The sequence below is a fragment of the Mustelus asterias genome, chromosome 10 (genome assembly GCF_964213995.1).
Source record: "Mustelus asterias chromosome 10, sMusAst1.hap1.1, whole genome shotgun sequence".
In the NCBI taxonomy this organism is placed as follows: domain Eukaryota; kingdom Metazoa; phylum Chordata; class Chondrichthyes; order Carcharhiniformes; family Triakidae; genus Mustelus; species Mustelus asterias.
In genome coordinates, this window is record NC_135810.1 from 74839573 (window position 1) to 74852296 (window position 12724).

A 12724-nucleotide genomic window follows, 5' to 3' on the forward strand; every position below is an offset into this window, starting at 1 on the left:
AGAAACTATATATCAGCAACTAATTGTTTCAAGACTCAGGCCTCTAAATAGACATGAGTGCAAACGGATTCAACAAAGGATTTTCAACATTTGCAATGTAAAAAACATTGTACAGAATAGTTGGTCAGTTATATTCAATATGAAGTAAAATTAAAGCTGCGATAGTAGAGAAAGTTAAAGTGTTTTTCGTTTTCAATAATTATGTAGGGTTAGTTATTGAAAGCTTTTTTATTGCTGTATTAAGTTTGGTTTCAGTATCGTATGAACTGGAATTTGCTGCATCCTTCAACTGTATCAGTGTTAAATAGATTTCACATCTGATTTCTATTTCACTGAGTCTGCAATAATATTTAATGTAGGAGTCTGCATAGTAAATTTCTTTAGTCAGCTTCATCTGCAATAATTGGTTAATCACTCTGAAGTCAAAACCTCTATCTCAAAATAGATAAGACCATGTGTACAGAGCAGCATATTTCCCCAGATAGTTGCACAATTGCATACTGGTTTTTCACCACAACACCAGTATCGTTACTGTATTACTGTTCATTAGCCAAGATTACAAATATTCATCGTGTTCTCTGAAACTGATGCTCAAGGTCATTCTGTGCCAGGTAGGTTTTGATCTATCTGTGTTTCTTTAGAATTATGTAAATCAGTTCTATTGTGTTTCATTGGTATGGTGATATTAACTCATTTAAAATTAGAAGTTGCTGCTTATTTGTTCTAGGGATGCGAGCTTCGCTGGCTAGGCTAGCAATTGATCTCCATCCCTAATTGCCCTTGAGAAAGTGGTTATCAACTGCCTTCTTGAAACTTTGCAGTCCTTGTCATGTAGGTACATCACAGTGCTCTTTGGAGGGGAGTTACAGGTTTTTGACCCAGCAATAATCAAGAAACTGAGATATAGTTCCAAGTCCGGGTGGTGTGTATGTTGGAGGATAGCTTGCAGTTGGCGGTATTCCTATACATCTGCTGCCCTTGTCCTTCTAGGTTGTGAGGCTGTGGGTTTGGAATGTGCTATTAAAAAATGCTTGAGGAATTGTTGCAGTGTATCTTGTAGATGGCACACACTGCTGTCACTGTCCATCAGTATTGGAAGGAATGAATGTTTAATGTAGTGAATGGGGTGCTGATTCTGCAATGGTAATTCCATTGAACACGTTAGCAATTGGTTAGATTATCTATGGTTGGAGATGGTCATTTTCTGGTACTTGTGTGGTTTGAATGTTACTTCCCACTTAAAAGTCTAAGCCTGACTGTTGTCTCCTGCATATGATCGAGGACTGTTTCAGCGTCTGAGGATGGCAATGGTAATTGTTGATGCCTTTAAATGTCAATGAGTAACAGGAGTAAGTGATTTAGGTACATTTGCAGTTCCTAGTTAAGTAGGTTTTATGAAAAACAAAGGAAGTCTGTTTTTAATGGCGAAATCGCATGTCTATCCCATGTTTAGGGATGGATACATATACCTTAATTTGATGTTGTTGGTGAACTGAATCAGCTACATTTCTGCCTTTCTTTAATGTAATTGTCATATTTATCTGCATAAATTTACCCCAGAGCTGTGTTAAGTGAATAGAATCAACCTGTAATGTTAGGAGGAGCTCACATTTTGGGAATTGATTGTGCAACTCTATATCTCACATTTCTAGCACAGAGCTTCACGGTGCCAATAATGTGTCACAATCTCAAATCCACACTGATCTCTAATTTCAAGATTATGTTACAAAATTTGTTTTGCTTTATTGACCCTTTAAAACATTGAGATGGATTCTGTGTCAGAGGTATCATCAAAAATACATTCACACATTTTGAAGATAATTTAATAACCTCTTGACTGCCATTGGCTAACCTGCATATCTTTGGACTGTGGGAGGAAACCAGAGCACCCAGAGGAAACTCACGCAGGCAAGGGGGGGAGCGTGCAAACTCTGTACAGACAGTCACCCAAGGCTGGAATCAAACCTGGGTCCCTGGCGCTGTGAGGCAGCAGCGTTAACCACTGTGCCATCTGTGTGCTATCTGACACACTGGTGTATATTAGGGGTATAATGCTTAACCTGTTTAAAAATAGTTGTGGTGTTAAGAAATTCACAGTATGTGCAAGAAAAGAGGCTATGAATTACATAATCAATACAACTGACAGATTCTACTAACTTTATTAATGTGTAATGAGTTATCTTAGTGCTGGACCATTTTCCCACAAGTGTTTAGGAGTGTAACAGGGCTACCCCGCCTGAAAGTTTAGATGCCCCCTGCCTACCTGGATACAGTAACAGTTGCAAACCACTCTGTGGCAGGGCTTATGCCCCCACACACCACCCCACCCCTCCACAAAAGTGGTGGCCAATTGTTGGAGCTACTCTTTAACTTTACATTTTGGAGGGGTGTATTTTTCCCTCAAGTTGCGGTGTCTTCCCTCTCACTCACCTTCCATAACATACTGCTTCCAGATGTGGCATTTTCAGAAATGCCATGAAATCAGTGAGATAGGAAAATGATTTACTATTATGGAACAAAAGAACAAGGGATTTAAGTTATCAAGTGCAAACCTCAGCATCTTGATTTCTGTCTTTCAGTACTGCTATATTCCTGGACAATCTTTCAAGTCAAACTCTGTCCTATCCACTCGTTGTTTGATAAGAATGAACTTGCTTTAAATATTCCGTGGAAGTGATTTGAAAATAGGAGCCAGCTTGTGAGATACAAAATGTACGCCTGTGTTAGATGGAGTGGATTGGCATTTGCACAACAACTTCCCATTGATTATCTAGTGAAAGGTGGTTCCACAGAATCTCATTTTCTCATTTCCCAGACTCGTTCTGGTGCAATTGGAGTTTCTTCAGAAGCCAATGATGCATCTTCTATCGTATAGACAGGGTCTGACCAAGTTACTGACTGCATGATGGAATGATATAATGAATCTGCGAGTGATGGTGATTTACTTTTGCAGTGGTGCCAGGTGGCTTCTTGAAGTAAGGAAAAAGATGGGTCTTGATGTGCAATACTGCTTCTGGTGGGCAAAGTTAATTATCTCCTGAAGCGTTCTCTTCCAAATCGATGCAATTTCTTTGTTATGCAGTTGTCCATAGATACTAATTTTCTTCCCAATTAAAAATATATTTCTCTGCTGAGACATAAGCGGAGAAAAAGACATGGCACAGAGAGTCCCTTTCAGATATACAATTACTCAACAATAGAATTTCTGGCTTGGAGAATTTTTAATGTAGCCAATTCAATTAAAATCCAGAAAGCAGTGTCAAGCAGTTCAGATGCAGAGTGCAAAGCATATTATATAATTACAATAATCCCTAACAGAATAGAATAAAAGTTGAATCAAATGTACTTTGTGAAGAAATTATCATCTTGTATGGACTAAATATACAAATGTGGCATACTTTCACAGCTTATTTGTGAGTCTGTTAATCATCAGGGAGTTGGTGGCATATGATATTGTCACTGGACTAGGAACCCCAGGGTAATGTCCATCATGGCAGAAGGTGGAATTTAAACTCAGTAAAACAGCTGGAACTAAAAGTCTAATGATGACCATGAAACCATTGTCGATTGTCATATAGCCCCATCTAGTCTAACCTTCATGTGCCTCCGGACCCATAGCGATGTGGTTGACTCTTAAATGCCCCTCTGAAATAACCTAGCAAACCACTCAGTTGTATTCAACAGCCATCTAAGCTCTGCAGTCCTGTCACATCCAGCCGTGAATGTTTGTGGACAATTAAACAACCCACTGGAGGACAAGACTTTACAAATATCCCCATCTTCAATTTTGGAGGAGCCTAGCACATCTGTGCAAAAGACAAGGTTGAAGCATTCGCAACAATCTTCAGCCAGAAATGCCGAATGGATGATCCATATCAGCCTCCTCCGGTTGTCCCGAGCATCAATGCCAGGACTTCAGCCAATTCAATTCGCTCCACACGATATCAAGAAAGGGCTGAAAGCACTGGATACTGCAAAGGCTGTGGTCCCGGATAATATTCCAGCAATAGTACTGAAGACTTGTACTCCAGAAAAATGCCGCACCTTTAGCCACTGTTCCAATGCAGCTACAACATTGGCATCTATCCAGCAATGTGAAGAATTGCCCATCTATGTCCTGTAGACAAGAAACAGGACAAATCCAACCCAGCCAATTACTACCCCATCAGTCTACTCTCCATCATCAGTAAAGTGATGAAAGAAGTCATCAAGAGTGCTATCAAGTGGCACTTACTTAGCAATAGCCTGTTCACAGATGCTCATTTTGGGTTCCGCCATGGTCACTTAACTCCTGACCTCATTACAGCCTTGGTTCAAACATGGACACAAGAGTTGAATGCCAGAGGTGGGGTGAGAGGTAGCATTTGACTGAGTGTGGCATCAAGGAGCCTCAGCAAAACTGGAATGCATGGGCATTGAGAGAAAACTCTCTGCTGGCTGGAGTCATACCAGCTACAAAGGAAAATGGTTGTACTGGTTGGAGGTCAATTATCTCAGCTCCAAGACATCACTGCAGGAGTTCTTCAGATAGTGTCCTAGGCCCAGCTATCTTCAGCTGCTTCGTCAATGATCTCCTTTCCATCATAAGGTCAGAAGTGGGGATGTCCACAGATGACTGCACAATATTCAACACCATTCGCGACTCCTTAGATACTGAAACAGTTCATGCCCAAATGCAACAAGACCTGGACAATATCCAGACTCAGGCTGACAAGTAGCAAGTAACACTTGTGCCACACAAGTGCCAGAGAATCTAACCATCGCCCCATGACATTCAATAGCATTACCAGTGCTGAATCCCCATTGACCAAAAACTGAACTGGACTAGCCATGTAAATACTGAGGCTATCAGAGCAGGTCAAAGGCTAGGAATCCTGTAGCGAGTAACATCTCCAGACCCCTTAACCTGTCCACCATCAAAAAGGCACAAGTCAGGAGTGTGGTGGAATACTCTCCACTTGTCTGGATGAGTTTAGCTCCAACAACACTTAAGAAGCTTGACACCATCCAGAGCAATGCAGCCCACTTGATTGCTACCCCTTCCACAAACATTCAATCCCTCCACTACTTTTATAGCAGTGGCAGCCTACAAGATGTAAAGGAGGAACTCACCAGGGTTTCTCAGGTAGCACCTTCCAGCTCACGATCACTACCATCTAAAATGACAAGAGTAGCAGATACCTGGGAATACCACCACCTGGATGTTCCCCTTTAAGTCACTCATCATCCTAACTTGGAAGTTTATCACCGTTGCTGGGTCAAGATCCTGGAATCCCCTCCCTAACAGCACTTTGGATGTACCCACGCCTCAGGGTTGGCAACGGTTCAAGAAGGCAGTTCACCACCACCTTATGAAGGGCCATAAATGCTGTCCTAGCCAGTGATGCCCACATCCTGTAAAATGAATTGTTAAAAATCAACTATCCAGTTTTTCTCAAATAAATAATCAGATACTTTCATCCCATGTGTAACTTTAGATATTAATATAGTCATCCATGCAAACCAAATTGCTTTAGCATTGATAAAATCTGTACCTTTACCAAAATATCACTTGCTTTACTATTTATTATATATGCAGTATGATTTTTAAAAAGTTAATGGTTTGAGATTTATAATTAACACATGTTTGTTCAAAGTTCTGCAGAAATTAAATGGCATCTTTACTGTCAATCATCCTTGCTGCGGCCCATATCCGTCAAATAGTGGCTGAACCAGGTAAATTGAACAGAGGGGATAATTTTGGTTAAATTAGTTTCAGAATGGTATTGTTAGAAAAAAAAGAATGATTTTACATTTAGAAATCCATATGTAGAATGCCAAAACGGATCATGTAGTCTCAACATTGCCTTCAGATTGTTTGAGACTGGTTCTGTGCGGCAATGGGGGAGGACATGATAAAAGCAAATTATTGTGGATGCTGGAATCTGAAGCCAAAAGAGAAAATGCTGGAAAGTCTCAGCAGGTCTGGCAGCATCTGTAAGGAGAGAAAAGAGCTGATGTTTTGAGTCCAGAAGACCCTTTGTCAAAGACCCTTTTTCAAAGGGGAGGACATGACCTCGCTAACCGCAGAACCTTCTCCACGGTGATGTCACGGTTCAGCAGTCTCTGGAAAGTTCATTGTCCTATTCCAAGAGACAATGGGGCATTTCTGAAAGTTTGGCACCTATTTAGACTCAAAGGCTTAATTCCATTTTGTAACAATAATGTATTTTCAACTACTAGTTTCAAATTGACATCTGGGATATGAAAGGACACACTACCCCTCTGTGCAACTCATTTGTTCCTAATTTTGAAAATCCTTGAGATCATAACAAAAAAGAATTAGAATATGCAGATGCTTCTTCCATTCCAGTTATGATGCTCTGGCTGGAGTGTTTCCAGCCTGAGAGCTGGTGTGTCATAGAATTATAGAATCCCTACAGAGCAGAAGGAGGCCATTCTGCCCATCGAGCCTGCACAGACAACAATCCCACCCAGGCCCTATCCCTGTAAATCCACGTATTTACCCTGCTGATCTCCGTAACACTAAGGGACAATTTAGCTCGGCCAATCCACCCAACCTGCACATCTTTCGAGTGTGGGAGGAAACCAGGGCACCCGGAGGAAACCCACAGAGACACGGGGAGAACATGCAAACTCCACACAGATAGTCACACAAGGCCAGAATTGAACACGGGTCCCTGGCACTGGGAGGCACCAGTGCTAGCCATTGTGCCGCTCATTCAAGATCCCATTCAAGTTCTGGAATATCCTCCATAAATCTCTCCATCTCTCGACCTCTCATCCCTCCTTCAAATGTTCCTCAAGCTTTTCTTAACCTGTATGTCAGTTCCTGTGACTTGGTGTCAAATATTTTTTGTTAAAACTTCTGTGAAGCGCCTTGAGATATTTTACTGAATTATAAACATTCTAAAAATCCAACCTCATTGCCTTAAGAAGGCCTTTCAGGGAGAAGGCTAATAGCAATCCATCCCAGAAGAATTAATTGCAGTCCGAAGAGCAGGCCACATCCTTTCTCTACAGGCCCTTTTTCAACAAAAGAATTGTACTCTAATTGTTTGGTAGTAACACTCTTTCTGTACTTCTATAGGAGTATCCATCGTTCCCCAATATGTTTTGGGTTTTAGGTCTAGGATAAATGTGGACAAAGTGGCAGGCAGTAATCCCCTCCCGTGTTCACCATGCCAATTTTAGGCTATATCTTGTATTTAAATCTGAAAACAGTTGACCTTACATTCACTCAGTAGAAAGTGTTTTGCTGGAATTTGAATATATGGCTAACATGTCACAAGTTAAATCTGATTCTCTGAACTAAAGCAATCTGATTTCTTGGAAAAGAGTTGACTGGAGCACAAATATATGTTGTTTGATCAACATTGTGAGTTATATAATCATATGATCTCATCCTGACTGTAAACCAACAACATGATGGTTATTTTCATGTTTTAAAAGTTGTTTTCTTCCTCCAGATTTATTTGACTGTTTTGACCTTCAAAATGAAGCAAACAACATATCGGTTCTTGAAAATGAGGCATTTAAACTACCAACCTTCATGGATTTAAACCTAGAGCTAGATGATTCCTTTAGATTTCAATGCTACAAGAATACTGTTGAGATTATAACCACTGATCAAAGACAGGAGATCAATCCCCTTTCCTTTTGGTTTTTGCCTGCAACATTGACAGATTCTGGGAATTACAGTTGTTTTCTGTGGTAAGATTTGCTTTTGCAACAATTAAATTACTCCAGCTTTAAATAAAGTCACCAATTATATCCCATGTCATTGCAACAAAGCTGAATTATCTTCTCATCTTTGGGACAATATGGGAGGACACCATGGTTGGCATGGATCAGTTGGGCCAAAGGACCTGTTTCCATGCTGTATTGCTCTATGACTCTGACTCTATGACCCGTGGTTCACCAGATCATCATCCTCAACCCCTCTTCACCGCTATCCAACTGAGTGGAATTTCTTTCACCTGATTTCATTCTTATCTAATCATATCCAATGCCAATTGCAATCATTTTTCTTCCCACTCCTGCACCATTACTCTCGTGTCCCCGAAGGGTCTGTCCTTGGCTCTCTCCTACTGCTCATCTACATGCTGCCCCATCGAAAAACAAAGGGCTAGTCTTACATATACGCTGAAGACATCCAGTTCTCTCTCACCACCACTTCTCTCGCCTCCTCCCTCCCTCCCGCCAGAGATACACCTGACCCACCTCCTCCTCCCCCCCCTCACCAGGGAATGATCTGGCCCGCCTCCCCCCCCTACTGCCCCCCCCAACTGCCCCCCCGCCACCCCCCCCACCCCGCCACCCCCCACCTCCCCCCCTCCCCCCCCCCCCTCCCCCCAACCACCGATCTGAGTCAGAGAGCCGTTGGAAGCCCTGAACTTAACTCTTCAGAAGCTGGAGCACCCGAAACAGGCCTTTGCCAAGCATGTTTGTTTCACGCCGAATCTGGACGGGCGAAAGAGGGAAATGCTGGTAAAATTGGGTGGGCAGCCCAATAATTCAATTTAAATGCATGCAAATGCATTAAAATCACCGTTGCGCCCGTTTCGGGCGCGGTTCGGATCGTGGCCTTTTTCGGGCCTTGGTAAAGTGAGCATCTGCGCGGACGGGGGCGCGGATCACGCTAATCACCTCACGCCCGACTTTACCAAATTTCCACGCCCGAAAATGGGCGCGACGCAATGGTAAAATTGGGCCCATTGTATGATCATGCTGTACCACAGCAGTGGGCTGCAATGAGTAATTGAGATGTGAAGACAGTCACTGCAGTGGACTGATAGCTTTGTAACGAAGTCCCGCAATTACTTCAACAATCTGTCATACTCCAAAACAATCCATTTTTAAAAGCTAGAGTTTCAGCAGGAAAGACTGAATTTGAGATGTCATTCTGGTGGTTTATGATCTGCTGCTGTACCATCTCCAGTTGCTTCTGTTCAGTTTGCTCTGTAATCGCACCACCCTCCAGACCTGCTGAGTCATTCCAACATTTTCTGTCAAGATTCTATTGCTTGATGTATAACAGAGATCAATCTTTTCATTTCAGGAATACATCTTACTGTGTAATGGATGTTTATCATGTACAAGTACTTCAACTATCCCATGGCCGGTGCTTTCATGAGAATTTACTGGAGCTGCCTCAGGAAGAAATCCCCGGTTCTATACATATTTATTGCTCTGATATAAAAGATTATTTTCAATCATTTTCAGTTCTGCAATGGTTCAAGGTATGTTTGTCAGGCTATATATTTATGAAAATGAAACAAAAACATAGTGGGGGCGATTTTCCCTGGATACTTCAAGTCTTGAGGAGATAGCTCAGATTGGATCTTAAGCCAAAATGCCAGTTTAGTCCACACTTAGTGCAAGACACTAACTTGGTAAAAGAGTTGAAGTTCATGTTAGTAACAACCATCCAAAGGATTGTTAAGGACTTCAACATGCACATTGCCTGGCAGACTCAAGTCGGTAAGGGTGGAATGGAGGAAGAGTTCTTAGAATGCTGTCGGGATAGTTTCCTTGAACAGCATGTTACGGAACCGACGAGGGAACGAGCTATTTTGGATCTGGTATTGTGTAACGAGGTAGGTAGAATTAAGGATCTTATTGTGAAGGACCCTCTTGGGTCTAGTGACCACAATATGGTCGAATTTCTGATTCAGATGGAAGAGGAGAAAGTTTGGTCCCAAACCAGTGTCCTCTGTTTGAACAGAGGGAAATATGATAGGATGAGGGATGAATTGGCTAAGGTAGACTGGGAGAGCAGGGCTGGCAGGTAGGATAGCTGAGGAACAGTGGAGGATTTTTAAGGAGATCCTTTTCAGTTCTCAGCAAAAATATATTCCAGCAAAAAACAAGGATTGTAAGAAAAGGGAGAACCAGCCGTGGATAACGAAGGAAATAAAGGAGAGTATTAAAATAAAAACAGCTGCGTACAGAGTGGCCAAAAATAGTGGAGAAACAAGTGATTGGGAAAAATTTAAGAAACAACAAAGAGAGACTAAGAAAGCGATAAAGAAAGGAAGGATAGACTATGAAGCTAGGCTAGCAATTAATATAAAAATGATAGTAAAAGTTTTTATAAATATATAAAAAGGAATAGAGTGGCTAGAGTGAATGTTGGACCCTTGGAGGACGAGAGGGGGGAGTTAATAGTGGGAAATGAGGATATGGCTGAGTCTTTAAATACGTTTTTTGTGTCGGTCTTCACGGTGGAGGACACAAATAGTTTGCCAAATATTAACGATAGAGGGTTGGCAGCAGGAGAAAAACTTAATACAATTAATGTTACCAGAGAGGCAGTGCTGGGTAGACTAATGGGACTGAAGGTGGACAAGTCCCCGGGTCCGGATGGAATGCATCCCAGGGTATTGAAAGAAATGTCCGAGGTAATAGTGGATGCGTTAGTGATTATTTATCAAAACTCGTTGCATTCTGGGGTAGTGCCGGTTGATTGGAAAACGGCTAATGTTACGCCGCTGTTTAAAAAAGGAAGGAGACAAAAGGCGGGTAACTATAGGCCGGTCAGCTTAACGTCTGTAGTAGGGAAAATGCTGGAATCCATTATTAAAGAGGAGATAGCAGGGCATCTGGATAGAAATGGTTCGATCAATCAGACGCAGCATGGATTCATGAGGGGAAAGTCGTGCTTGACGAACATGTTGGATTTTTATGAAGATGTGACTAGGGCGGTTGATGGAGGAGAACCGGTGGATGCGGTGTTTTTGGATTTCCAAAAGGCGTTTGATAAGGTGCCCCATAAAAGGCTGCTGAAGAAGATTAGGGCACACGGAGTTGGGGGTAGTGTGTTAAAGTGGATTGGGGACTGGCTATCCGACAGGAAGCAAAGAGTCGGAATAAATGGGTGTTTTTCCGGTTGGAGGAAGGTAACTAGTGGCGTGCCGCAGGGATCGGTACTCGGGCCGCAACTATTTACCATTTATATAGATGATCTGGAGGAGGGGACGGAGTGTAGGGTAACGAAGTTTGCAGACGACACAAAGATAAGTGGAAAAGTGAATCGTGTGGAGGACGGAGAAGATCTGCAGAGAGATTTGGACAGGCTGAGTGAGTGGGCGAGGATATGGCAAATGGAGTATAACGTTGATAAATGCGAGGTTATACACTTTGGAGGAAATAATAACAAATGGGATTACTATCTCAATGGAAACAAATTAAAACATGCTACCGTGCAAAGGGACCTGGGGGTCCTTGTGCATGAGACGCAAAAGCCCAGTCTGCAGGTACAACAGGTGATCAAGAAGGCAAATGGGATGTTGGCCTATATTGCGAGGGGGATAGAATATAAAAGCAGGGATGTCTTGATGCACCTGTACAGGGCATTGGTGAGGCCGCAGCTGGAATACTGTGTGCAGTATTGGTCCCCTTATATGAGGAAGGATATATTGGCATTGGAGGGAGTGCAGAGAAGGTTCATCAGGTTGATACCGGAGATGAGGGGTTTGGATTATGAGGAGAGGCTGAGGAGATTGGGTTTGTACTCGTTGGAGTTTAGAAGGATGAGGGGGGATCTTATGGAGACTTATAAGATAATGCGGGGGCTGGATAGGGTGGAGGCGGAGAGATTCTTTCCACTTAGTAAGGAAGTTAAAACTAGAGGACACAGCCTCAAAATAAAGGGGGGTCGGTTTAAGACAGAGTTGAGGAGGAACTTCTTCTCCCAGAGGGTGGTGAATCTCTGGAATTCTCTGCCCACTGAGGTGGTGGAGGCTACCTCGCTGAATATGTTTAAAGCGCGGATGGATGGATTCCTGATCGGTAAGGGAATTAAGGGTTATGGGGATCAGGCGGGTAAGTGGTACTGATCCACGTCAGATCAGCCATGATCTTATTGAATGGCGGGGCAGGCTCGAGGGGCTAGATGGCCTACTCCTGCTCCTATTTCTTATGTTCTTATGTTCTAAAGGGCTGATTGCCATTCAATTTCCCTGCGAGCGCTCATTAGCATGGCTGCACATCATTTTAGTGAATAGAGTTTCATTGAACATCCTTTACTGACATTGGCCAGGTGAGTGGAAGTAAACATGTTATTGCTGAGGATTTTGAGCATGACTTACAGGCAAATCACCTTTACTGTTCACCCGCTGCTCATGATTTGAGGAATTATTGAAACACATCAGCCACAGATGGCTCAGCTTAGAATCTGCCTCTCTGCCGACTCCAACATTCACTGCCAGTTGTTTGTCAGGGTTGTCAGTAGTATTTAATGGCATCTTGTTGGCTTCAATCAAGCAGAAGAGCATAAGCCTATTCCATCTTTTAATAAGAACATGACCTCAACTCCACACCTTTGGTTCCATTAAAATATCCAAAAATCTGTCGATTGCTAACTTGAATATACTCAATGACAGAGGGCTTGATTTTACCAACAATTTGCACCCGTTTTCGGGCGCGAAATCATGGTAAAGTTGAGTGTGAGGCCTTTATCGCGATCTGCACCTGTGTCCGTGCAGATCGCCACATTACTGAAACCCACGAATGGCGGGGATCTGTTCTGTGCCCAAATCGGGCGCAACAATGATTTGAATGCATTAGTATGCATTTAAATTGAATTAATGAACTGCCCGCCCAACTCTATCAGCATTTCCCCCTTTACCAACGCGTTTACCAATCCGGAACCGCGCTTTTAGGGACCTGCTGAATAAAAGTCTGAGTCGGGTGCTCCAGCCTCTGAAGAGCTCGTTCAGTG

The 12724-nt window shown here is 42.7% G+C and overlaps 1 protein-coding gene across 2 annotated transcripts in view; it reads left to right on the forward strand.

The window, feature by feature from the left end:
- Positions 1-474: 474 nt before the first annotated feature.
- The window catches only part of LOC144499682 (interleukin-1 receptor type 1-like), a 48588-nt gene continuing 36338 nt past the window's right edge, over positions 475-12724 (forward strand). The window contains exons 1-4 of one of the 2 annotated variants that reach the window (XM_078221951.1): positions 475-611; positions 5637-5715; positions 7470-7713; positions 9062-9242. In XM_078221951.1, coding sequence (XP_078078077.1) covers positions 5652-5715; positions 7470-7713; positions 9062-9242 — 489 coding nt within the window. In that variant the 5' untranslated portion in view covers positions 475-611; positions 5637-5651. The remainder of the gene's footprint in view (positions 612-5636; positions 5716-7469; positions 7714-9061; positions 9243-12724) is intronic. The other variant, XM_078221952.1, reaches the window with a different exon arrangement.